Genomic DNA, 27,040 nt, shown 5'->3' with positions numbered 1-27,040 from the left:
CCACGGTAGCCACTGTTCTTTTATCCCCAGAATCACATCTCCATACCTCCTACCTTCCACGATGTGACTTCTTTTCTCCCTCTAGTTCTTCAGTTTATTCTCACAACATTCTTGTCAATTTCTTGGGTGTTGGGAATTATTGGATATTTATCTAGCTGTGTTCAAAAGTTGAGGCAAGCATAGGGTCCCCCTACTGCTCTGCCATCTTAACTCCTCCTCAAACCCTCTCAGCATATTTTTTAGATTCATCTGCATAGTTGCATGAGTCCGTATTTTGTATGTCTTTACTGCGGCATAGTATTCCATTGAACAAATACACCAGTTGGTTTATCGATTCTCTTGTCAATGGACACCTCATCTCTTTCCAGATTTTAGTTCTTATATATAAAGCTACCACAAACATTTTTGTAGAAATATTTTTCTAGATGTATGCTTTCATTCTTCTTCATTCCTGTAGCAGAGCAGAGTGATTTTTTTTTTCTCATACCCTGAGATCAAGACCTGAGCTGAAATCAAGAGTCAGATGCCTAAGCCACCCAGGCACCCCAAGAGGGATATTTTTAAAACATAAGTCACATGGCACTCCTCTTCTTATGACCCTCCGGCAACTTCTAGTTATGTTTAGAATTAAACCTAATTTTGTAACTGACTTTTTTAACGGAGTTCTCTGTGATCTGTCCCTTACCTATTCATCCGTCTTCATCTCATATTGTTTTCTCTCAGCTACTATACTCCAGTCACAGTGATTAGCTGTTTTCTTTATCTGGAATGCTTTTTCCTGTTTATGCATGGGTGATTTCCTTCTTGACATTTGGAGTTTAGTGCCTTTTCTTTTTTAAATTTTAAAAAAATATTTATTTATTTTTGAGAGGCAGACACGCAGAGCATGAACAGGGGAGGGGGCAGAGAGAGAGGGAGACACAGAATCCAAAGCAGGCTCCAGGCTCTGAGCCGTCAGTACAGAGCCTGATGGGGGCTTGAATCCACTAACCATGAGATCATGACCTGAGCTGAAGTTGGAAGCTTAACCGACTGAGCCACCCAGATACCCCTTTAGTGCCTTTTCTTAACATACGATCTAAAGCAGCCATGATCTTACTTTAATTCTCTGCCTGGTATTTCTCTTTATCTGATATTTGGTTAGTTTGTTTTTTATTAGTTTAGTGTCTGTTTCTCCACAATAAAATGTAAGGCCCAAAAGAGCAGGTACCTTATCAGTCTTATTCACAACTGCATCCCTAGCCATTTAGAATATCACCTGGCATATGGAAGGTATTCAGTAAATACTGGATAAGAAGATGGATAGATGGATGAATATATACAGACTTTAAGAAACAACATAAATAAGAATTGTATGTCTTGAAAAAGAATTTCCATTGACTCACATTTCTACATTAGGACATGGGTATTATTGATTTTTCTAGATTGAAGAACGAAGTTTAATTTAAGACTGTAATTTCCCCAGAAGTTAGTATGGATTCAAGTAGGTAGAATCAATACAAATATTCTCAGCTAGCTATAGTCCAGAGTCTTCATTCCAAGGACTATGGGGTAAATATACAAAGGGTGATACTCCTAAAAAGCTTCTTAAGTAAATGAAGGAATGCAAACTCTTCCGCGTACATTACATATACGGCCATGGATAGTGTTGGAGGAATAATGAGGAGAGTTGTGCTTGTTCTCATTGTTTGTGTACTTTATGTTAGTAATCAAGCTAATCCCAGGGGATATATTGATCCAGTGTCTATTGTTAATGGTTGAATTCTAATTGCAAAGAGCAAAAATTATGAAACAGTATCAATAAAAGAAACTATGATCAGTACCAATTGAGTGATTCAGACAATAAATAATATGGAGGTTCATTGAAGAATGTACTCCTTATGATCAAGAGTGTTCACATGAATATTGTATTTATTTAGAAAGATGGCCAGGAAGGGAAAGCAGCATATGCAATTAGAGAAATGTCACAACAAATGGCAGGAAGCCAGCCAACCAGTCAGGCTGGTTGGTAGAATCTCATGGGAATGGTAACACCTTTTCGGGATTCTGTAGGACCTAGTTCTCAGTTTTACAGTCCAGAAACTCCCTTTTTTTTTTTTCTAATCATCCAGAGTAAAGAATTAATTTTGTCAAATAATTAGTTCAGTTGACCAAATCTACAGGAGACTAAGACTATTTATTTATTTATTTATTTATTTATTTATTTATATATTTATTTATTTATAATTAGGATCTCCCAGTGACTGGGAATATTCAGTCTGGTATCCATGTCACTCTTTTCCAGTATCACGGTATCTAGAAAGTTGAATTAGCAATCAGAGTGTTGTCTGGTGAGCACAGAATCAAAACAAAGGATCCTTCTACTCTTGTTTTGAATGGGGATTTGCCTCAGGGGAGAGAAACTTTGTGTTATCAATATGAAGAAAAATTAGGGGAAAAAAAATCAACCTTTTAGGGACAATAGCAAGCCAGCTCTTCTTGTTACATCCACAGCCAAGACTACATGAATCATTTGAATAAAAATCTAAATTACAATTTTCCTTAAATTCATATTCCAGTTTTTTCAAAGCTTTGGATATGTTCTCTTTCTTTGTATTCATTGATCTGAGTCCAGTTTTTAAAGAAAACGAGTTAAGGACATATTCTGTCTTTAGTTTCAGTTTCAGATGCTGCTGATTGATCTTTAATCCTCTAATTATGGCATCAGGCCAAAAGAAACAGAGCACTCTGACCTATTTGTTGTAGACCAAGAAAAAAATGCTTTCCGAGAAACCAGTGTGCTTAGAAGAAATTTCCTAAAAAGTGAGCAGGAGTTCAGTGATTTCTGTAGACTTGGGAATTCCCTCACTTGATGTATAATATTCCTTGGACAGTGTGGGAGAGGAGGGCATAGCTTTCCCTTTCATAGTTTTGATTGAACTCCCATAAGATTCTCTTAGCTGATGTTTGGTAATACTGGTTACACACTTTTAAATTATTTATATGTTTCATCATTCATAGCCAGCATGAGCAAAGTGCAAAGTGGGTGGGTAGATCCTTAAAATCATCATGATTGGGAAGGCTGAGAATAACTTCTGTTTAGATGCATTTTAGACCATATGGTGTTTTGCTTTCTTCACACTTGATGGGATGATGAGATGGGCTCGACATTTAGATATATAATATATAAATCTGCCTCTCACTTGCTCTGTTATCTTAGACAAATGTTACATCTGTATGCATTTCAATTTTCTTATTCTCAGCTACTCCTTGTAACACCTAACCCATCCACTTTTCAGGCTGTTCTAAAGATGACAGCAGATTAGAAGGGTATTTTAACAAATCTAAATGAGTTTTTCACCAGCCAGCGTTTCACAAATGTAGCCGCTCTCTGACCAGATTTCAGCTTTTCTCCCATGTGCAACAAATAGTATTTCCTTTCTGGATGATGAAGTTATTTGTGTTGTCAGATGTTTCTGTTAGTCTGCAGCTAAAGGTGTGACTCTTCTGTTAGAACTGGGGGTTGGAATCATGCAGCAGATAACACTTAGGAAAGGGCTTATTTAGCTAACTTGTCTTACCTATTATAAAGAACACTGGGAATTTACAAAACAAGACAGAGATGCCCACTTTTCACTTCTTTTTTATTGTGCTGTAGGTCCTAGCCTGAAAAATTAAACAAAAAAGAGGAATTCATAAGAATTGGGGGTGGGGGAGGAAGAAATAAAATTTTGCAGAGAAGATTGTCTGCATAGAATACTCAAAAAGAAATTTATTGTTGGAAGTAATACCAAAGTGGATAGGTAGAAGGTCAATGCATTATGCTTCCTTTTTCTTTCTTTAAGTTTATTTGTTTTGAGAAAGAGAACCAGTTGGGAGGGGCAGAGATAGAGGGGGACAGAAGATCTAAAGTGGGCTCAGAACCCGATGTGGGGCTTGAACTCACAAACTGTGAGATCATGACCTGAGAGATCATGACCTGAGCTGAAGTTGGACACTTAACCGACTAAGCCACCCAGGCACCCCTAGATCCAAGTCTTAAAACTATCCAGGGAATTGATACAGAGGTCTCATTTCAGTATGGAAATTTATATAAGTTTATGATCTATATTTAAATCTATATGCTGTATATCTATATTATATATTATGTCTTTATACTGTATATATTATATATCATAGTGTAAATATGTGATATAGATTATAGAGACTTATATACAAATATCTTGGATAACAGCTGACTTCTCATTATTGCTTGTGGGTACCAGTAAAAAAGCCAGTCATTTAGAGGGCTTGTTTGGTGTCAGGCACCCTGCTCTGCTATTTACTTTTCTGTCCATTCTCTGATCTTCTTTATGGTTGGCTCTTCGATATCAATGGGAAAGATATACAAATGATACATTAAAATCTTTGTTTTTAAATTAAATACCTGATTATGATAATTCTGTAACAAATATTTTCATTTTTCAAATGTATAGGTGTCTATATAAAGTGCTGTATCAGCTGAGATGTTTAGTTACATGCAGAGAAACCAACACTATTTAGCTTCAGGAGAAAACAAATTTAATTGTTAGTTGAAGAATCTACAGAAAGACTGAAGAATCAGGCTTGGAAAATAGACAAAAATCTAAAGGGAACTAGGTTGCAGGAGGGACTATCCATAGTCATGCTACAGGAATATGTCTTAGGAAGCCATTATTCTGATTTACAGTACTACTACTGTCACTTTAAATACTTTTCTATTGATAGTATCTTTGTGGTGGTAGCTGGAGTTCAGAGTCTGGGATCAGAGTGGTCTGGCTAAGACCTTGCTTTGGTTACTGGAAGGATCTTCCTTTGGTTTTCTCTTGGGCCTCCAACCCAGACTCCAGGGGTTTGAACCTAGGAAGACCCCTTTAAAAAAAGGAGACAGTTGTTTTTCACAATTACCCATTATAATATAGTTCTTAACAATTCTGTGTGGTGCCAGGTGACTGTATATTTCTTGAAATACAAGTTAAAAATTTTAAAGGCATTTTAATTTTTGGAAAACATAAGATTGTTTCTGTTTTAAGAAGGGTTGTGGGATTTTGGTAGAAAAAAACTGATTTGGATTCTTTTCAAAGTAAAACTGTGTAGGTATCCCAAAATTTTATGGTGTAAGCATGACTAAAAAAGTAGGTTAGGTGTTTTTCTAAGAAAAAGAATCCCAGATTACAGATCTTTTATCTCTTTTGTTAGGTTTATTCCTAGATATCTTATGTATTTTGGCACAATTGTAAATGGGATTTATTCCTTGTTTTCTTTTTCTGCTGCTTCATTATTGATGTATAGAAATGCAACGACAGTATGGAGGTTCCTCAAAAAACTAAAAATAGAACTACCCTACAACCCAGCAGTTGCACTACTAGGTATTTATCCAAGGGATACAGGTGTGCTGTTTCGAAGGGACACATGCACCCTCATGTTTATAGCAGCACTATCAACAATAGCCAAAGTATGGAAAGAGCCCAAATGTCCATCAATGGATGATGAATGGATAAAGAAGATGTGGTGTATATACATATATATACAATGGGAGTATTACTCGGCAGTCAAAAAGAATGAAATCTTGCCATTTGCAACTAGGTGGATGGAACTGGAGGGTATTATGCTAAGTGAAATTAGAGAAGGACAAAAATCATATGACTTCACTCATATGTGGACTTTAAGAGACAAAACAGATGAACATAAGAGAAGGGAAACAAAAATAATATAAAAACAGGGAGGGGGACAAAACATAAGAGACTCATAAATATGGAGAACAAACAGAGGGTTACTGGAGGGGTTGTGGGGGGGGGATGGGCTAAATGGGTAAGGGGCACTAAGGAATCTACTCCTGAAATCATTGTTGCACTATATGCTAACTAATTTGGATGTAAATTTTAAAAAATAAAAAATTTTAAAAATGCAACAGATTTCTGTACATTGATTTTGTATCCTGTGACTTTACTGAATTTGTGTATCAGTTCTAGCAGTTTTTGGTAGAGTCTTTCATTTTCTATGTAGGGTATCGTGTCATCTGCAGATAGTGAAAGTTTGACTGCCCTCCTTGCTGATTTGGATGCCTTTTCTTGTTGTTGTCTGATTGCTGTGGCTGGAATTTCTAGTACTGTGTTAAATAACAGTGGTGACAGTGGACATCCCTGCCTTGTTCCTGGCCATAGAGAAAAAGCTCTCATTCTTTCTCCATTGAGGATGATATTATCTGTGAGTCTTTTGTATATGGCCTTTAGTATGTTGAGGTATGTTCCCCCTAACCCTACTTTGTTGAGGATTTTTATCATGAATGAATATTGTACTTTGTGAAATGCCACATTATGGAAAGAGCCCAAATCCATCGACTGATGAATAAAGAAGAAATGGAATTATTTCTCCAGAGGAATGAAATCTTGCCATTTGCAATGGATGGAGCTAGAGAGTATTATGCTAAGCAACATAAGAGAAAGACCAATACCATATGATTTCACTCTTATGTGGAACTTAAGAAAACAAATGAACCTGGGAGGAAAAAAAAAGGCAAAATGAGAAACAGACTCTTAACTCTAGAAAACAAACTGATGGTTACCAGAGGGGAGGTGGGGGGGGGGGGGGGAGGCTAAATAGGTGATGGGGAGTAAGGAGGGCACTTGTGATGAGCACCGGGTGTTGTATGAATCACAGAATTCTACACCTGAAACTAATACTACACTGTATGTTAATTAATTGGAATTTAAATTAAAAAAGAAAAGAATCCCAAAAAGTAAAGGTGATTGACAGACATTTGCATATATTTATTTTTCAACATTTTTTTGGTAGACAAAAGTGTTGTATATTTAAAATGTGTCCAAAATATTGCTACAGTTTACAAGAATAGATAAAATACACAATAGACACACACAGCTTTATTGCATTAAAACATCTCAATGAAAAGTTGCTGAAAAAAATCAAATTAAGACCAAATCTACTAATTCAGTTATGAAATATTTGCACTCATACCAGTTTTCCTTAGCTTATGTTTTTCATAGTACATTTCATAAATTATAGCCTTTTATAAAATGGGAATATATATAAGAACTTTTTCCCTAGACATATATGTGCTGTATTATTTTAGGGTAAAAAATGGATTTGTATTAAAACTATTTGGGGAATGTTTATTACACACATGTATGCTTTTGACTTATAAGGTCTTCTTGAGTCCAGTAATGTTATGTCTCCATTGTAACTAAAGGTTGTAATATGGCAGATAGATCAAGTACAGAGACATAACTTCTAGAGACAGAAGTGTTTTCATTGTCACAGAATAATTATAACCATCAGAACTCTGAGGTTCATTGACGCAGAAATGCATGAATGTACATTGCAACAGGCAGGAGAAAATCACTTTCCTCTTGTGGAATTCTTATCACTTCAGTTGTCACGGTTAAACTTGTTCTAGGTTTTCAAATTTTCTTTCCCAGGACTTCATACATCTTGATATTTTAAAAAATTCATTCTTTTAATTTTCTGAAATGAGAAAATGAGAGTTTTAAAAACATTGTGCTATTCTTGTTTCCAAGTGATTGAGGTGACATGTAAAATATATGGCAGGAGAGGAAAACTAGTTATAACCAAAGACCTCTTATCAAAATGCTTCACATAAAATCATAGCAGAATCCTATTTGCAGCTGTCTGTTTTTTCAAAAGATCTGTTGTGGATAAAACCAGTTATAAAATGGAAGTAATCTGGTACCCTACCTTGATTATAATGTTTGCTTGCTTCGATTTGGGATTTAGGCATCTTTGTCCTTTATGTGCTTTCAAGGTGATACTGTTAAGGAAGATCCAAAACAGTCTTAAATTTTGGATGGAAAAACATAAGTAAAACAAAAACACAAAACAAAAAAGCTTCTACCACTGTCATCTTTAGCGAGTTCATTACTTACATCACTTCTATTTTGTTACAGTTGTTACTTGGGTAAATTATGGTGGCTTTCTCAATATCTGCCACTTTCACTGCTTTTACTCCAGGGCCTATGCAAAGACAGCGTCCCCCTTTGAACATGGGGAAACCTAGAACATATCATAGCATCAGTTACTAATACATCTGATTGCAGCAGATCGCTGTAGTTTATAATCCTGGTGAAAAACATAAGCAGGGTTTTCATTAAGGATAAAGATAGCAATTTGTCAAATAGCACTTGACACTGCTGTCACTGGGAAAGGAACTAAAGTCAGGTGTTGATTTTTCTCTTTAAATTTGTGAACAAATCATTCAAGAATAAAGGGAAACATGAAGGTTTATTGGAGGTTAAGCTTATTTGCCTCTTGCTTTTAGGCTCAAGAATTTTTCCAGTAAGCTAATAACATTACCTCATATAAATCTTAACAGACATTTAAGATTATTGCTTAAGGCTCTTGGCAGATATTGTAGCCAAATCAAAAATTCCATGAAGTATATCATTTCTAGTTTCAATAATCATCTCTAGTGCCTTACATACTTCAAACATTTTCTGTCAAAGCAGTAGTAACTTCTAATGTATGAGGTTAAATAAAAATTGACTGAATCTTTTAGGAAAAGATGGAAGAAAAGACATTTGAAGCACTAGAAAAGAAATTTATAGGTTAAGAAATAAAAAGTACCATATACCTTGAACAATTGTAGCACAGAATATCACAGCCAAGACTATAACCATGCCCTTCACACTCATGTTTGTCTTTCACTGCTGTTGCTGCTGCTTCAGCATTAATACTCTTCTTGGAGGGAATAGAAATGCTGAACATGAAAGGCAGTTCTTTATCAGCATATGTAGGGCATTTTTATACACGTGCATTCCTCTTAGGGCAACAGGAATTCCCCTCCTTGAGTCATGGTGCTTTTTTGCTTCCATGAGTTTCTGTTTTGTTATTTTCTAAATATCACTGTCCTTTCCTATATGTTACAGTGCTGCAAGTAATAGGAATGTGAAAGCACTTTTTAAAGAGTAAAGAGCTATATAAATATAGAATAGAGGCACCCAGATGGGAACTAGCCTTCTCAAAGTAGCATTTCCTAGAAATGTATTTCATTATGGAACTAACAACGAACAATGAATTCTGATTGCCATTCAGGAAGATTGTCTTCCTATTTTCAGTCTATTCATCCTCCCTTCTTCACCTAACTGTGTAAAAGAACATTTTTTTTTTTTTATCACTTTACTTTTGCTTTTAGGTCCAGATTCTCACCTGTAAGGGGTACCTTATTTGACATCAAATGACATTTATTTAACCTTATTTATATTTATGCTGACTATAATTGCACATTTAAACAAGTGTCCCTGTACTTCTGAATTTATATCCATTTCTTTTTGCACATTTAACAGTTTTTACTTTATATATATTTTAGCACTGTTATTTACTGTATAAAGTTGTGGGACTTGTGGATTTAAAAAAAATGACCATCTTTTCTTATGTATCTTTACCTTTTCCACTTAAGCTTTCTAGAGCTTTTTGTTTTAAATGGGTCATATATGCTGGGGTGCCTGGGTGGCTCAGTCAGTTAAGCGTCCAGCTTTGATCTCACGGCTTGTGAGTTCGAGCCCTGTGTTGCGCTCTGTGCTGACAGCTCAGAGCCTGGAGCCTGCTTCAGATTCTGTGTCTTCCCTCTCTACCCCTCCCCTGCTCACTCTGTGTCTCTCTCTCTGTCTCTCAAAAATAAATACTAAAAAAAGAATAAATGGATCATATGCAGATACTTTAAAATGTCATACCTAAAGGACTTTTAATGGGTGAATTTATTTAGTGGATAACTGGTTGTGTGTAAACTTTTAAAAATGCTTTCCTGCTATTTTTTGTTTTCTTTTTTCTAAATTACAGTACAGTTAATAGTGTTCTATTAGTTTCTGGTGTACAATATAGTGATTAAAAAATTACTTACTTTTACTCAGTGTTCCTCATGATAGATGAATTCTTAAGCTTCTTCACCTATTTCACTCATTCCCCCCACTCACCTCCTCTCTGGTAACTGTCAGCTTGTTCTCTATAGTTAAGGGTCGGTTTTTTGGTTTGTGTCTTTTTTTTCATTGTTTTTTGTAAATTCCATATAAAAGTGAGGTCATATGGTATTTGTCTTCTCTGAGTGACTTATTTCACTTAGTATTACACTTTTTAGATCCATCCGTGTTGTTGCAAATGGCAAGATTAAGATTTCATTCTTTTTTATGGCTGAGTAATATTTCGTGTGTGTATGTTTGTGTGTGTGTGTGTGTGTGTGTGTGTGTGTGTGTGTGTGTGTATCACCTTTATCCATTCATCTCTGGATGGACTCTAGGGCTGTTTCTGTGACTATTATAAATAAGGTTGCATATATCCTTTTGAATTAGTGTTTTTGTATTCTTCGGTTAAATACCCAGTAGTGTGATTATTGGATCGTATGGTAGTTCTATTTAAAAATTTTGAGGAATCTCTTATTTTTTCCATAGGCACGGCAGCGGTTTGCATTCACAGATTGCTTTCTCATTTAAATTTCTTTTCTTTAACATTTTTCTTACGTGACTTGAAAAGAATACATTGTTTTACATTTTGCTAGTAATCTTTAAAATTTTTGTTACCTTTTCTATTTACATCAACTGTAAATAGTAGCTTGTAGTTCCTCCTTTTGTAAGATGAGAATATAGCCTAATTTTGTTACATAATCTGGGATATATATATAGTTTTTTCAGGTGATTATTTTTTATTATTGAGCTTCTTTTTGAGAATTATCATTTACATTTTATCCTGAAATCACATACTTATTTACATATATTCCACATACAAAATTCTTTTAAAAACTAAAAATTTTTAAATTTAATCTTTATTATTTTCACAGTCTAATTTTTATTGAGATATAATTTAGATCTCCCAAAATTTACCTTTTAAAGTATACAGTTTAGCGGTTTTTAGTAAGGTGGTATATAATATCTGATAATAAAAACTATTTTGTTTTCATTCCATTAGTCTTGGCTTCAGGAGTAGATTTGCTGGATTCATCACTTACATACAACACCCAGTGCTCATCCCAACAAGTGCCCTCCTCAATGCCCATCACCTATTTTCCCCACCCCCAACCCTCCACCCTCATAAACCTTCAGTTCTCTGTATTTAAGAGTCTCTTATGGTTTTCCCTCCCTCTCTGTTTGTATCTTATTTTTCCTTTCCTTCCCCTATGGTTTTCTGTTAAGTTTCTCAAATACCACACATGAGTGAAATCATATGGTATCTTTCTCTGACTTATTTCACTTAGCATTAATACCCTCCATCTCCATCCACATTGTTGCAAATGGCAAGGTTGATACTATACATGGAAAACCAGAAAGACTCCACCAAAAAACTGCTAGAACTGATACATGAATTTGGCAGAGTTGCAGGACATAAAATCAGTGTACAGAAATTGGTTGCATTTCTATACACCAATAATGAAGCAACAGAAAGATATCAAGGAATTGATTCCATTTACAATTGCACCAAGAACCATAATATACCTAGGAATAAACCTAACCAAAGAGGTAAAAGAAAACTGAACACTGAAAACTATAGAAAGGTTATAAAAGAAATTGAAGAAGACACAAAGAAATGGAAAAGCAGTCCTTGCTCATGGACTGGAAAAACAAATACTGTTAAAATGTCAATACTACCCAAAGCAATCTACACATTCAGTGAAATCCTAATCAAAATAGCACCAGTATTCTTCTCAGAGTTAGAACAAAGAATCCTAAAATTTGTATGGAACCACAAAAGACCCCAAAAAGCCAAAGTAATGTTGAAAAAGACAGCCAATGCTAGAGGCATCACAATCCCAGAATTTAGCCTGTATTACAAATCTGTAATCATCAATACAGTATGGTATTGGCACGAAAACAGACACATAGACCAATGAAATAGAATAAGAGAACCCAGAAATTCCTTGAGGCTTCTAATGTGTCACCTGTTATTTACTGCCTTTGCTTCCAGCTCATGTCTAACTGACTGCCTACTCTGTCAGTCCTTTCTTCTCTTTCTGTCATGGTTTGCTGGATTTCTTCAGTGTTACATTTGCATTTCTTTTTATTTATTCTTTGCATGTCTATTACTGGATTTTGATTTATTGTTACCATTATGGTTGTATGTAATCTTTTGTGCATATAGCTATCTATATTATGTTGACGATCTTTTGAGTTTGTAATCAGTTTTTAGTCCCTTTATCCCCATGTTTTAGGTATATGGTGTCATATTTTACATCTTTTAATTTTGTGAGTTCCTTGACTGATTTTTTTTAATAGAAATATTCATTTTTGCTGCTTTTGTGTTTCTTATTTTCATACTGTCATTTTGGTCTTTCCACTCAGAGTCCTCTTTAATATTTCTTTCCGGTCTAGTTTAGTAGTCCATGAACTCCTTTCATTTTTGTTTTTCTGGAAAACTCTTTCTCTCTCCTTCTATTGTGAATGATAGCCTGGCTAGATAGTGTATTTTTGGCTGTAGTTTTTTCCCATTCAGCACTCCTGTTAGGCTTGCCAGCTTTATGCTGAAAAATCACTGACAGAGTTAGGAGATTTCCCTTGTATGTAATTGTTTTCTTTGGTCTTGATGCTTAATTTTTCAACATTCTGCCATTTTAATTACAATATGTCTTGGTGTGGATCTGCTTTTGTTGATTTTGTTGTGGGTTCTTGGTGCCTCCTGGCTCTGGATATTAGTTTCCTTCTCCCAGATTAGTGAAGCTAATAATTTCTTAAAATAAATTTTTCTGCCCCTTTTACTCTTCTTTTGGAAGAATGTTATTTATTTACATGTTATACATTTGATGTAATCACTGAGTTGCCTAAGTCTGTTCCACTTTGTAGATGTCTTTCTCCTCTTTTGTTCAGCTTGATTACTTTCCATTACTCTGTTTTCTAGGTCACTAATTCATTCCTGCGCTTCTTCCAGCCTGCTGTTCATTCCATCAAATGTGTTTCTCATTTCATTTAGTAAACCCTTTGTCTCTGTGTTATTCCTTCAGTAGCCATCATCACCATACTGACCTTCCCATGCTTGAGAGAGCCACTGCTAGCCATTTATCTTTCTTTTCCTTCTCAGAATGCCAGAAATAATGGAATCAGAATCTTGGCACACCTTGTATGAAAGATTACTGAACTCAACCAAAGTTCTGGTTTTAAAGGAAAGACATCTGAAAGATAAACACAAAGAGAAAAAATAAGCTTTAAGTTTCCACTGATTGAAGATTTGAAAAATAGTTGCAGTTCAGTTTACTTTGCTTCTTAACTATGCTTGTTCATCATCAGATACAGGCTATCTATTGTATCTTGTTCCTGGAGTTGAATGGTGGTTTTCCATTGTCTTAATTAAATTTATTGCAAAGGAGAGGGTTTCCAGGAATAGCTAAGCTACAGGTGATTTATTGAACTACAGCTTTTTCGTTTTCTTGGAAATTAGTCAATTAAGATTTTGATCTACCATTCCTTGTTGGAAAGGAAGGCTAATGTTTACCTTCTTGGAATGAGAGTTATCAAATAACAATCATTATTTGCCTTTTAAAATCTGGCAAAGCATAGCATATAAATATTGTTTGTGTTTTTTAGGGCCAAATTTACTTGCCTTGGCATGTTACTTTTTGCCAGGTTTACTGCCAAGTTATTTTAGTAGGTTATAATTAACAAGTGTCAAAGAAACTACTTGATTTGTTTTTTCAGTAATTCAGAAGGAAAAAAAGAATAGGGGTTTACAATGAATTACTTCCCTTTAAAATTAAGGTAAAATTTAAAAACCTCAAAAGTTAAAATTTAGAACCCAGAAGAAGAGACGATCAAGTTCTATTATATCATTAAATAGAGTAACCCTCTTTCCCATGTCTTCTATACTCCTCACAGAATGCTGCCAGTAGCATGTATTGGGCCAGGAGCAGTGGGTTGTACAGAGCAACTTCAATATCACCATAAACTTCAGAGAAATTATTTTTCTCACAACAAAGGCAGCTTTGTGCGTGGCCTTCAACTGGCCGCCTGGAAAATGACTGCAGTCTACAACTGCCAGGTCAATGTGGATGTTCATGTTAATTTTCCAAGTTGGGAAACAACATGCCCTATTGTTAAGGGATAGAAACATGTGAGAGATTAGCAATGAACAACTACAAACAACTAACTGAAAAGTTTCATTCAGCAAGGGAAAATTGTGCAGTAGTTTTACTTATTATTAGTTTATTTCCATTGCTCTTCAGAAAAGTTGGAAAAGAGAAGAAAATAGATCTGGCTGGTATTATTTCAGGGCTGGTTGGAAAAAGAGTATTGCACAAAAGGATTGTTCCTGGAGAGATGAGTCCCGCATGTGCATGTTAGAGGAGCTATGTGTGTAAGGTATGAAGCTGCATTGGATTTATTTGTACTGCATAAATTTTTTAGTAATATAAGTAAAATAGCCATTTATAAGGAGCATTTTGGTACATGTGGCTTGCCAGTTGCAGCTAAAGGTTAGTCAGTGTAATGTTTTAAATAGGTATAGACAAGACTATAAAAACAGAAGGACTGGAAGGATATTTTTGTTACAAATATTTCTTAGATTATCTTGATACTTAGAATAAATGACTTTCTTTTGGAAAGGAAACAATTGTTTAAGAAAAAAATTCTTAAATATTTAGATGGGCTGTGTATTATTTTTATTTTGTATATTATGCTGAATGCCATTTTCCTTTTTTATAAAAAGCCAACAAAACTTTATTCTCATTTCTAAGATTTTCCTAACTTCTCGAAAGGTTCCATCTTAGAGACATATCTATCCTACCTTACTTTCTATGTTTCCTAACTGCCCTATTCTTATTTTTAATGTGGGGGTAGGTGAGCACTCAGAGGTGTGGTTAGGGAAGCATGGCTCACTCATCAGCTCTAGTTCTGCCTTTCACCTTGCATCTGTAGCAGTTATGGGCTGAATAATGGTAACAGGATTGGCGATAGAGACCAAAACTGCCGTCATTTGTTGGATGCCTGCCATATGCTATGTATTGTACATAGTGTCTCACTAGTGCTCACAATAATCCTGCAAGAAAGGGTACTACCGCCTGCTTTTTAAAGAAGAAAATGAGGCTTCAAGAGATTATGTAACCCTCCTTCAAAAAATTTAACACATTTAGTAACACTTGAGTACTAAAGTTGCAGAGTTGAGACAACAGCAATGATAAAGCACACTTGCGTTCCCTTCTTCTGTGATGGAAGAGGGGAGTGAAAGGCAATCTCAAAGGTCTTTGTAACTCCTAGATACAGGCCACCTTCGAAAATAGAAAATTCCAAAGAAGATTGAAGTAGAAAACTAAGTATGGAACAGTTTTGAATAAATGGAATCTGAGTCCTGGTGAGAAAGCAGCTAAGAAAGCTTGAGAATGTCTAGAGCTCCGTTTAATTTACGCTGTGAGACTTCTTAAAATTTCCCCTTTGTTAGTAATGTTTATCCTCTATTTCTCCATCATGGGTAGCAGTAGTGACCCTTAGAAAACTTCAGTACAACTGATGCTTACTCCAAGTATAGAGAAAAAGGAAAGAAGCCTATGTTCTTTTAACAATTAGCTGAGATGGACAGAAACTCTGGTCTTAGGTAGTAAGTAGCTAATGTCAGTGCAGTAGGCCATTCTTAGCCATTTGAACCCTATTTCCGAACCCTCAATTTTGGCAATATGTTCAAGGCTCTGAACATATTGCCAAAATTGAGGGTTCGGAAATAGGGTTCAAATGGCGAGGAATCCAAGAGTTATGGAAAAGAGGCAGTTTTGGAGTAAGTGGAAAGCAGTCCTGGGAATTGCTAACAACAAGTATTATTACTTAACAGCAGCTGAATAATGAAATGTTGAATGAATTTAGATAGACCAGGAAAGAGACAGAGTTCCTGTTGCCCATCAGGTTGGGGACCGAGTGAATAAGAAAGAAATGTATTCCTGACACTTTGAGACCTGTAGTATATTTCTCCCTAGAAAAATAATACATATTAGATTAGTTGGATTTCTAGGCTAGTCTGCTAAAGTAGAGTTACTTCATAAGCCTGCTAAAATAGAATTACCTCTTGACTTGAAATATAGACCCTGTTGTGGGGGAAAAAAAGTCATCTCGATCGAAAATAATGAGTCTTCAGTGTGCTTGGATGGCTCAGTTGGTTGAGCACCTGACTCTTGATTTTGGTCAGGTCATGCTCTCATGGTCGTGGGATTGAGCTCCTCATCGGGCTCTGTGCTGACAGCCTGGAGCTTGCTTGCAATTCTCTCTTTCCCTGTCTCTGTCCCTCCTCTGCTCATGTGCACACGCTTTCTGAATAAACATAAAAAAAAAATAATGGGTCTTCAAATGAATTTTTGAATTAAGTTCCACTGACAAGTGGAGAACTACTTGTAAATTAGAATTAAAGAAAATGTAGTCAAACTTTGGGAGGTTTTCATGGCTTACAGATATTCATTAACATGATAATTTACTCTTAATTTTTATTAAATCAAAAATAATGACACTTTTGAGTAATACTGATCAGTTATCTTATAGAATGTTTCACAATTTTGGCTTATTTTTATGTCAATGAGGTTATGCATTTTTTTGGCAAGAAAACTGGAAAATGTGGTTATGTGTTTCTCAGTGTATCATATAAAGGAATTCATAATGTTAATATGTTTATTACTATTAATACTCATTTTAATCATTTTGTTAAGTTTGTGTCTGCCAGGAAGAACTGCCACAGACTGGGGCAGATTAAGAAGAAATAATGAAATACAGTGTGGGTCTTGGATAGGATCCTAGCAGAAAGGACATGGGTGGAAAAATCGGTGAAATTATTTCTTCAGTAACGTGTGTAGTTTAGTCACCAATGTTCATTTTCTTTTCCTGATAATTGTACTGAGGTGACATAAGATGTTAACAGTGGAAGAAGAAGAGTGAGGGAGATAAGGATTCACTGTACTATTTTTGCAACTTTGTAAAAGTCTAAAATTAACTCAGAAGTTAAAAATAGTACCTAATACTTACATAGTGCCTACTATGTGCCAGACTATGCATCTGTTTACTCTTTGATTCCTCTCAACAACCTTGGGAGGGGAGCTATTATTATGCCCAGTTGGCAGATAGCAAACTGGATACAGAGAGGGGCACCTGAGTGGCTCACTTAGCTGTCTGACTTCTGCTCAGGTCATGATTTCACAGTTTGTGGGTTCAAGTCCTGCATCGGGCTCTGCGCTGACAGCTCAGAGCCTGGAACCTGCTTCAGTTTCTGTGTCTCTGTCTCTCTCTGCCCATCTCCTGCTCGCACTGTGTGTCTCTATCAAAAATAAACATAAAAAAAAAAAGAAAACAACTCGACACAGAGAAGTAAAAAACAAGCCCAGTGTTATGTGGTTATTAAGAGGTCACATAGCGATTCAAGAAGAAGGGAAGATGGCGGCGTAGGAGGATGCTGGGCTCACCGCACGTCCTGCTGATCACTTAGATTCCACCCACACCTGCCTAAATAACCCAGAAAACCGCCAGAAGACTAGCAGAACGGAGTCTCCGGAGCCAAGAGCAGACGAGGCCCACGGAAGAGGGTAGGAAGGGCGGAGAGGCGGTGCGCGCTGCACAGACTGGCGGGAGGGAGCCGGGGCGGAGGGGCAGCTGGCTGGCAAAGCAGAGCCCCCGAGTCTGACTTGCAAAGGCAGAGGGGCTGGACAGAGTGTGTTCTGACAGCAAGTGGGGCTTAACATCTGGAAGGTTATAAGTTAACAGCGCTGCTCGGAGAGTGGGAGGGCTGGAGGACAACGGGAGGGAGAGTTGTTGAGCCCCGGACGGATGACAGAGCTCAGCTTGGTGGGGAACAAAGGCACTTGCCAGTGCCATCTTCCTCGCCCATCCCTCAGCCAAAATCCCAAAGGGAACCAGTTCCTGCTAGGGAACTTGCTTGCACGGAGCAAACACCCAACGTTGTGCTTCTGCAGATCCATCCCTCCAGCGACAGGTCTGACTCCCTCCTGGTGCCACAGGGCCCCTCCCAAAGTGGATCTCCGAAGGAAAAGCAAGCTGAGCCTGCCCCTCCTGCCCCTGTGCACCTTGCCAATCCACCCCAGCTAATACGCCAGATCCCCAGCACCACAAGCCTTGCAGTGTGCAAGTAGCCCAGACGGGCCACGCCACCCCACAGTGAATCCCACCCCTAGGAGAGGGGAAGAGAAGGTACACACCAGTCTGAGTGTGGTCCCAGCGGTGGGCTGGGGACAGACATCAGGTCTGACTGCGGCCCCGCCCACCAGCGCAGGTTACTCCAGACAGCACAGAGGAAGAGTCCTGCAGTTCCGCACCACTCCAGGGACTATCCAAAATGATGAAACGGAAGAATTCCCTTCAAAAGAATCTCCAGGAAATAGTGACAGCTAACAAACTGATCAAAAATGATTTAAACAATATAACAGAAAGTGAATTTAGGATAATAGTCATAAAATTAATCTCTGGGCTTGAAAACAGTATAAATGAGAGCAGAGAATCTATTGCTACAGAGATCGAGGGACTAAGCAACAGCCAGGAGGAGCTAAAAAATGCTATTAATGAGCTGCAAAATAAAATGGAGATGACCACAGCTCGGATTGAAGAGGCAGAGGAGAGAATAGGTGAACTAGAAGATAAAATTATGGAAAAAGAAGCAGCTGAGAAAAAGATAAAAAAATCCAAGAGTGTGAGGGGAAAATTAGAGAACTAAGTGATGCACTAAAGAGAAATAATCTATGCATAATTGGTATTCCAGAGGAGGAAGGGAGAGGGAAAAGTGCTGAAGGTGTACTTGAAGAAATAATAGCTGAGAACTTCCCTGATCTGGGGAAGGAAAAAGGCATTGAAATCCAAGAGGCACAGAGAACTCCCTTCAGACGTAACTTGAATCGATCTTCTGCACGACATTTCATAGTGAAACTAGCAAAATACAAGGATAAAGAGAAAATTCTGAAAGCAGCTAGGGATAAACGTGCTCTAACATATAAAGGGAGACCAATAAGACTCGTGACTGATCTCTCTACTGAAACTTGGCAGGCAAGAAAGGAATGGCAGGAAATCATCAATGTGATGAACAGAAAAAATATGCAGCTGAGAATCCTCTATCCAGCAAATCTGTCATTTAGAATAGAAGGAGAGATAGAGGTCTTCCCAAACAAATAAAAACTGAAGGAATTCATCATCACTAAACCAGCCCTACAAGAGATCCTAAGGGGGATCCTATGAGACAAAGTACCAGAGACATCACTACAAGCACGAAACCTACAGACATCACAATGACTCTAAACCCATATCTTACTATAATAACACTGAACGTAAATGGACTAAATGTGCCAACCAAAAGACATAGGGTATCAGAATGGATAAAAAAACAAGACCCATCTATTTGCTGTCTACAAGAGACTCATTTTAGACCTGAGGACACCTTCAGATTGAAAGTTGAGGGAATGGAGAACTATTTATCATGCTACTGGAAGTCAAAAGAAAGCTGGAGTAGCCATACTTACATCAGATAAACTAGACTTTAAATTGAAGGCTGTAACAAGAGATGAAGAAGGGCATTATATAATAATTACAGGGTTTATCCATCAGGAAGAGCTAACAATTATAAATGTTTATGCACCGAATACCGGAGCCCCCAAATATGTAAAACAATTACAAACATAAGCAACCTTATTGATAAGAATGTGGTAATGGCAGGGGACTTTAATACTTCACTTACAACACTGGATAGATCATCTAGACACATGATCAATAAAGAAAGAAGGGCCCTGAATGATACATTGGATCAGATAGACTTGACAGATATATTTAGAACTCTGCATCCCAAAGTAACAGAAATACTTTCTTATCGAGTGCACATGGAACATTCTCCAAGATAGATCACATACTGGGTCATAAAACAGCCCTTCATAAGTATACAAGAATTGAGATCATACCATGCATACTTTCAGACCACAATGCTATGAAGCTTGAAATCAACCACAGAAAAAAGTCTGGAAAACCTCCAAAAGCATGGAGGTTAAAGAGCACCCTACTAAAAATGAATGGGTCAACCAGGCAATTAGAGAAGAAATTAAAAAATATATGGAAACAAACGAAAATGAAAATACAACAATCCAAACGCTTTGGGATGCAGCGAAGGCAGTCCTGAGAGGAAAATACATTGCAATCCAGGCCTATCTCAAGAAACAAGAAAAATCCCAAACACAAAATCTAACAGCACGCCTAAAGGAAATAGAAGCAGAAGAGCAAAGACGGCCTAAACCCAGCAGAAGAAGAGAAATAATAAAGATCAGAGCAGAAATAAACAATATAGAATCTAAAAGAACTGTAGAGCAGATCAACGAAACCAAGAGTTGGTTTTTTGAAAAAATAAACAAGATTGATAAACCTCTAGCCAGGCTTCTCAAAAAGAAAAGGGAGATGACCCAAATAGATAAAATCATGAATGAAAATGGAATTATTACAACCAATCCCTCAGAAATACAAGCAATTATCAGGGAATACTATGAAAAATTATATGCCAACAAACTGGAAAACCTGGAAGAAATGGGCAAATTCCGAAACACCCACACACTTCCAAAACTCAATCAGGAGGAAATAGAAATCTTGAACAGACCCATAACCAGCGAAGAAATTGAATCAGTTATCAAAAATCTCCCATCAGATAAGAGTCCAGGACCAGATGGCTTCCCAGGGGAGTTCTACCAGACGTTTAAAGCAGAGATAATACCTATCCTTCTCAAGCTATTCCAAAAAATAGAAAGGGAAGGAAAACTTCCAGACTCATTCTATGAAGCCAGTATTATTTTGATTCCTAAACCAGACAGAGACCCAGTAAAAAAAGAGAACTACAGGCCAATATCCCTGATGAATATAGATGCAAAAATTCTCAATAAGATAGTAGCAAATCGAATTCAACAGCATACAAAAAGAATTATTCACCATGACCAAGTGGGATTCATTCCTGGGATGCAGGGCTGGTTCAACATTCGCAAATCAATCAACGTGATACATCACATTAATAAAAGAAAAGATAAGAACCATATGATCCTGTCAATCGATGCAGAAAAAGCATTTGACAAAATTCAGCATCCTTTCTTAATAAAAACCCGTGAGTAAGTCGGGATAGAAGGAACATACTTAAAGATCATAAAAGCCAGGGGCGCCTGGGTGGCGCAGTCGGTTAAGCGTCCGACTTCAGCCAGGTCACGATCTCGCGGTCCGTGAGTTCGAGCCCCGCGTCAGGCTCTGGGCTGATGGCTCGGAGCCTGGAGCCTGTTTCCGATTCTGTGTCTCCCTCTCTCTCTGCCCCTCCCCCGTTCATGCTCTATCTCTCTCTGTCCCAAAAATAAATAAACGTTGAAAAAAAAAATTAAAAAAAAAAAGATCATAAAAGCCATTTATGAAAAGCCCATAGCTAACATCATCCTCAATGGGGAAAAACTGAGAGCTTTTTCCCTGAGATCAGGACCACGACAGGGTTGTCCACACTCACCACTGTTGTTTCACATAGTGTTGGAAGTTCTAGCATCAGCAATCAGACAACAAAAGGAAATCAAAGGCATCAAAATTTGCAAATATGAAGTGAAGATTTCAGTTTTTGCAGATGACATGATACTATACATGGAAAATCCGATAGACTCCACCAAAAGTCTGCTAGAACTGATACATGAATTCAGCAAAGTTGCAGGATACAAAATCAGTGTACAGAAATCAGTTGCATTATCATACACTAATAAATGAAGCAACAGAAAGACAAAGAAACTGATCGCATTCACAATTGCACCAAAAGGCATAAAATACCTAGGAATAAATCTAACCAAAGATGTAAAAGATCTGTATGCTGAAAACTATAGAAAGCTTATGAAGGAAATTGAAGAAGATACAAAGAAATGGAAAACATTCCGTGCTCATGGATTGGAAGAATAAATATTGTCAAAATGTCAATACTACCCAAAGCTATCTACACATTCAATGCAATCCCAATCAAAATTGCGCCAGCATTCTTCTCGAAGCTAGAACAAGCAATCCTAAAATTCATATGGAACCACAACAGGCCCCGAATAACCAAAGTAATTTTGAAGAAGAAGACCAAAGCAGGAGGCATCACAATCTCAGACTTTAGCCTCTACTACAAAGCTGTAATCATCAAGACAGCATGATATTGGCACAAAAACAGACACATAGACCAATGGAATAGAATAGAAACCCCAAAACTAGACCCACGAAAGTATGGCCAACTAATCTTTGACAAAGCAGGAAAGAATATCCAATGGAAAAAAGACAGTTTCTTTAACAAATGGTGCTGGATAGCAACATGCAGAAGGTTGAAACTAGACCACTTTCTCACACCATTCACAAAAATAAACTCAAAATGGATAAAGGACTTGAATGTGAGACAGGAAACCATCAAAACCCTAGAGGAGAAAGCAGGAAAAGACCTCTCTGACCTCAGCCGTAGCAATTTCTTACTTGACACATCCCCAAAGGCAAGGGAATTAAAAGCAAAAATGAACTATTGGGACCTCATGAAGATAAAAAGCTTCTGAACAGCAAATGAAACAATCAACAAAACTAAAAGGCAACCAACTGGGAAAAGATATTTGCAAATGACACATCGGACAAAGGGCTAGTATCCAAAATCCATAAAGAGCTCACCAAACTCCACACCTGAAAAACAAATAATCCAGTGAAGAAATGGGCAGAAAACATGAATAGACACTTGTCTAAAGAAGACATCCGGATGGCCAACAGGCACATGAAAAGATGCTCAACGTTGCTCCTCATCAGGGAAATACAAATCAAAACCACACTCAGATATCACCTCACACCAGAGTGGCCAAAATGAACAGATCAGGAGACTAAAGATGCTGGAGAGGTGTGGATAAAGGGAACCCTCTTGTACTGTTGGTGGGAATGCAAACTGGTGCAGCCTGTCTGGAAAACAGTGTGGAGGTTCCTCAGAAAATTAAAAATAGACCTACCCTATGACCCAGCAATAGCACTGCTAGGAATTTACCCAAGGGATACAGGAGTGCTGATGCATAGGGGCACTTGTACCCCAATGTTTATAGCAGCACTCTCAACAATAGCCAAATTATGGAAAGAGCCTAAATGTCCATCAACTGAGGAATGGATAAAGAAATTGTGGTTTATATGCACAATGGAGTACTACGTGGCAATGAGAAAGAATGAAATATGGCCCTGTGTAGCAATGTGGAAGGAACTGGAGATTGTGATGCTAAGTGAAATAAGCCATACAGAGAAAGACAGATACCATATGTTTTCACTCTTATGTGTGTGGATCCTGAGAAACTTAACAGAAACCCATGGGGGAGGGGAAGGGAAAAAAAAAAAGAGGTTAGAGTGGGAGACAGCCAAAGCATAAGAGAGTCTGAAAAACTGAGAATGAACTGAAGGTTGATGGGGGGTGGGGGGGGGAGGGTGGGTGATGGGTATTGAAGAGGGCATCTTTTGGGATGAGCACTGAGTGTTGTATGGAAACCAATTTGACAATAAATCTCATATATTAAAAAAAAGGTCACATAGCTAGAAAATGTCTATGTTGGGGTTTAAACTGAGGCGTTTTGGATCTGGAAATTCATTGCATCATACTGGCTTTCACTGTGCGCCTATGCATGTGCACAGATTTTCCCCCTACCCTGTTTCCCTTCCCACTCCCCGTATGTATGGTTTAAGACTAATTTATAAAGATGGGGCGCCTGGGTGGCTCGGTCGGTTAAGCGTCTGACTTCAGCTCAGGTCATGGTCTCACAGACCGTGAGTTCGAGCCCCGCGTCAGGCTCTGGGCTGATGGCTCAGAGCCTGGAGCCTGCTTCTGGTTCTGTGTCTCCCTCTCTCTCTGCCCCTCCCCGTTCATGCTCTGTCTCTGTCTCAAAAATAAACGTAAAAAAATAAAAATAAAAAAAAGACTAATTTATAAAGAGATGGGTTCAAGATGGCCATATAGGAGGATCCTGAACTCACTTCCTCTCATAGACACAACAGATTTACAACTACATGTGGAATAATTTCCTCTAAAATAAGACCTAAAAACCAGAGGAACAGAATCTCTACAACAAAGGATAAAAGGTCAGCATTGAAACAGGTATGAGAGGCAGAGACACAACCTGTCAAAAAAAAAAAAAAAGAAAAAAGAAAAAGAAAGAAAAGAGAAAATAGACCACAGGCAATCCACAGCCAGGAAGGATCTGAAAAATATGGAACTTTTCCTTGAGAATCAAGGATCTCTGCTGCATATCAGGCACTGTAGCTTTCATAAGAGAGATGAACCCTCAATATGCCTGGCTTTGAAAATCAACACGGATTATATTCAGGAAAACCACCGAACTTTAGGAAATAGAGAATTTACTCTTACATAGCTTTTTTTTAAAAAAAATTTTTTTTTTCAACTTTTATTTATTTTTGGGACAGAGAGAGACAGAGCATGAACGGGGGAGGGGCAGAGAGAGAGGGAGACACAGAATCGGAAACAGGCTCCAGGCTCTGAGCCATCAGCCCAGAGCCCGACGCGGGGCTCGAACTCCCGGACGGCGAGATCGTGACCTGGCTGAAGTCGGACGCTTAGCCGACTGCGCCACCCAGGCGCCCCTACTCTTACGTAGCTTGTACACAGATTCACTCATCCTTTGACCCAGTGCTAAAACACCAGTTTGGAAAGCACCTAGATTATAAGTGAAGAACATCTACTTAATTAATCTTAAGGTGTCTGCCTGAGATGCAGAACTTGTTGGGATTCTGCTGACATGGAGACACTTGTAGGTGCCATTTTTGCAATCTTATTCTAATATGCTGGTGCTAGCCCTAGTGGTTGCCATTTTGGAACTCTTTCTCTAGCCTGTGGGTCCAGGAGGGTACAACCTGCTGAGGGTACAACCCGCACTGCAGCCTTGCGTCACAGCCGGACCAGTGAGAGCTCCAGCCACCTTCATGTTGTCACCCCACCAAGGTAGTGGGTGATCACAGTTCCCACAGGGGGTGTCCCTACAGTGCTTGGCACAGGTGGCCAGAGGATTTACCACTTCTGAGTTTCATGGGATATCTCCTACACAAAACTACTTCAGGGCTGGGAGAGTTAGCTGATTTGCCTAATACAAAACACAAAGACAGGCAAAATGAGGAAATGGAGGAATATCCAAATGTGAAAGAATGAGACAGAACTTCAGAAAAAGACCTTAATGAAACAGGTAATAAATCTGCCTAATAACCAGTTCAAAGTAACAGTCATTAATATGCTCACTAAACTTGGATAAGAATGGGTGAACACAGTGAGAGCTTCAACAAAGAGAAAATATAAGAAATTAACAAACATAACTTACAGGGCTGAAGAATACAATAACTGAAAAATTTACTAGAGGGGTTCAACAGCAGATTGTAGTGAAGCAGAACATATCAGTGAGCTAGAAGACAGAGCAGTGGCACTCATCCACACAGAGCAACAAAGAGAAAAAAAGAGTTTTAAAAATAGTGAAGATACCTTAGGGGCTTTTGGGACAATATCTGGAGGAATAACATTTACATTACAGGGATCCCAGAAGGAAAAGATAGATAGTGCCACAAAACTTACTTTAAGAAATAATGGCTGAAAACTTCTCTAATCTGGGGAAGGAGACAGACATTCAAGTTCTGGAAGCCCAGAAAGTTCCAAATAGGATGAATCCAAAAAGATCTACACCAAGATACATTAATAATAAGAATTGAAAAGTTAAATAGAGTCTTAAAAGCAGCAAGAGAGAAACAACTTGTTGTGTACAAGGGAAATTCCATAAGGCTATCAGCAGATTTTTTTCAGCAGAAACTTTGCAGACCAGAAAGGAGTGGGATGACATATGAAAAGTGCTACAAGGAAAAAACTTCCAATCAAGAATTCTTTAACTGGCAAAGTTATCATTTAGAATTAAAGAGGAGAGCTGATGCGTTTTCCAGATAAGCAAAACTAAAGGTGTACATCACCATTAACTGGACTTACAAGAAATGTTAGAGACTTCTTTAAACTGAAAAGAGATGACACTAATTAGTAACAAGAAAACATACAAAAGGGTTGGAATGGAAAAGGTAAATATATAGTAAAGATAGTGGAATAACTTATAAAGGAATTATGAAGGTTAAAAGACAATAGTAGTAAAAGTAAAACTGCAATAGTTAAGGGATACATAAAATAAAATGATGTAAAATGTGACATTAAGAATATAAAACGGGGGGGGGGGTGAATAAAAATGTAAAATTCTGAAGTATGTTCAAATTTAAGCTCCTATGAAAACCAACTGTTATATACATAGTATGTTATACATGAACCTCATGGTGATCAGAAGCAAAAACTTATTGTAAATACACTAAAGAAAATGAGAAAGAAATCTAAATATAACCCTGAAGAGTACCATCAAATCACAGTGGAACAGGGGTGTCTGGGTGGCTTAGTTGGTTAAGCATTCGACTCTTGATTTTGGCTCAGGTCATGATCTCACAATTGGTGAGATCGAGCCCCATGCTGAGCTCTGCACTGACAGCATGATGCACATGTGTGCATGCTCTCTCTCAAAATAAATATACTTAAAAAAATCACAAAGTAAGAGAGAGAAGAAGGAAGGAACAGAGAGGAACTACAAAAACAACCAGAAAACAGTTAACAAAATGGCATAATTACATACCTCTCAATATTTAAGTGTAAATTCTCTAATCAAAAGATAAATAGTGGATGAATGAATTAAAAAAAGAGACCCATTTGTATATGATGCCTATAAGAAACTCTCTTCTGAAGTAAAGACACACAGATTGAAGTGAAGGGATAGAGAAAGATGTTCTATGTAAATGGAAATTTAAAGAAATCTGGCATAGCTATACTTACATCAGACAAAATAGATTTTCTTTAAAAAATTCAAATTAGATAAAATAGACTTTGAAAACTGTAATAAAAGACAAGGGCATTACAAAACAATAAAGGGGTCAGTCCAGTAAGAAGAGATAATGTAAACATACATGCATCCAGCATAGAAGCACCAAAATATATAAAGCAAATATTTACAGACCTAAAGGGAGATATTGACAATATTGACAGCAATACAAGAATAGTAGGGGATTTTAACACTCCACTTATA

The 27,040-nt window shown here is 37.5% G+C and overlaps 2 protein-coding genes across 4 annotated transcripts in view; one reads left to right on the top strand and one right to left on the bottom strand.

Moving 5' to 3' along the window:
* ART3 (ADP-ribosyltransferase 3 (inactive)) overlaps positions 1–27,040 on the top strand; it is a 143,086-nt gene that overhangs the window by 46,072 nt on the left and 69,974 nt on the right. Inside the window, exon 2 of one of the 3 annotated variants that reach the window (XM_047857162.1) lies at positions 14,165–14,300. The exons of the other annotated variants lie outside the window; for them this stretch is intronic. The gene's annotated coding sequence lies outside the window, so the exon portion shown is untranslated. The remainder of the gene's footprint in view (positions 1–14,164; positions 14,301–27,040) is intronic. 3 annotated transcript variants of the gene reach the window in all.
* On the bottom strand, positions 6,793–8,735 carry CXCL11 (C-X-C motif chemokine ligand 11). Its single transcript, XM_047857166.1, has 4 exons — positions 8,603–8,735; positions 7,899–8,025; positions 7,711–7,783; positions 6,793–7,479 (listed from the first exon to the last, which is right to left on the bottom strand). The coding sequence occupies exons 1-4, from the start codon at positions 8,661–8,663 to the stop codon at positions 7,438–7,440; spliced, it is 303 nt and encodes a 100-aa protein (XP_047713122.1). The 5' UTR covers positions 8,664–8,735; the 3' UTR covers positions 6,793–7,437.

Source organism: Prionailurus viverrinus, chromosome B1 (assembly GCF_022837055.1).
Source record: "Prionailurus viverrinus isolate Anna chromosome B1, UM_Priviv_1.0, whole genome shotgun sequence".
Classification (NCBI taxonomy): Eukaryota; Metazoa; Chordata; class Mammalia; order Carnivora; family Felidae; genus Prionailurus; species Prionailurus viverrinus.
Note: the sequence above shows the minus strand (reverse complement) of the source record. Positions and strands in the feature narration are given on the sequence as shown.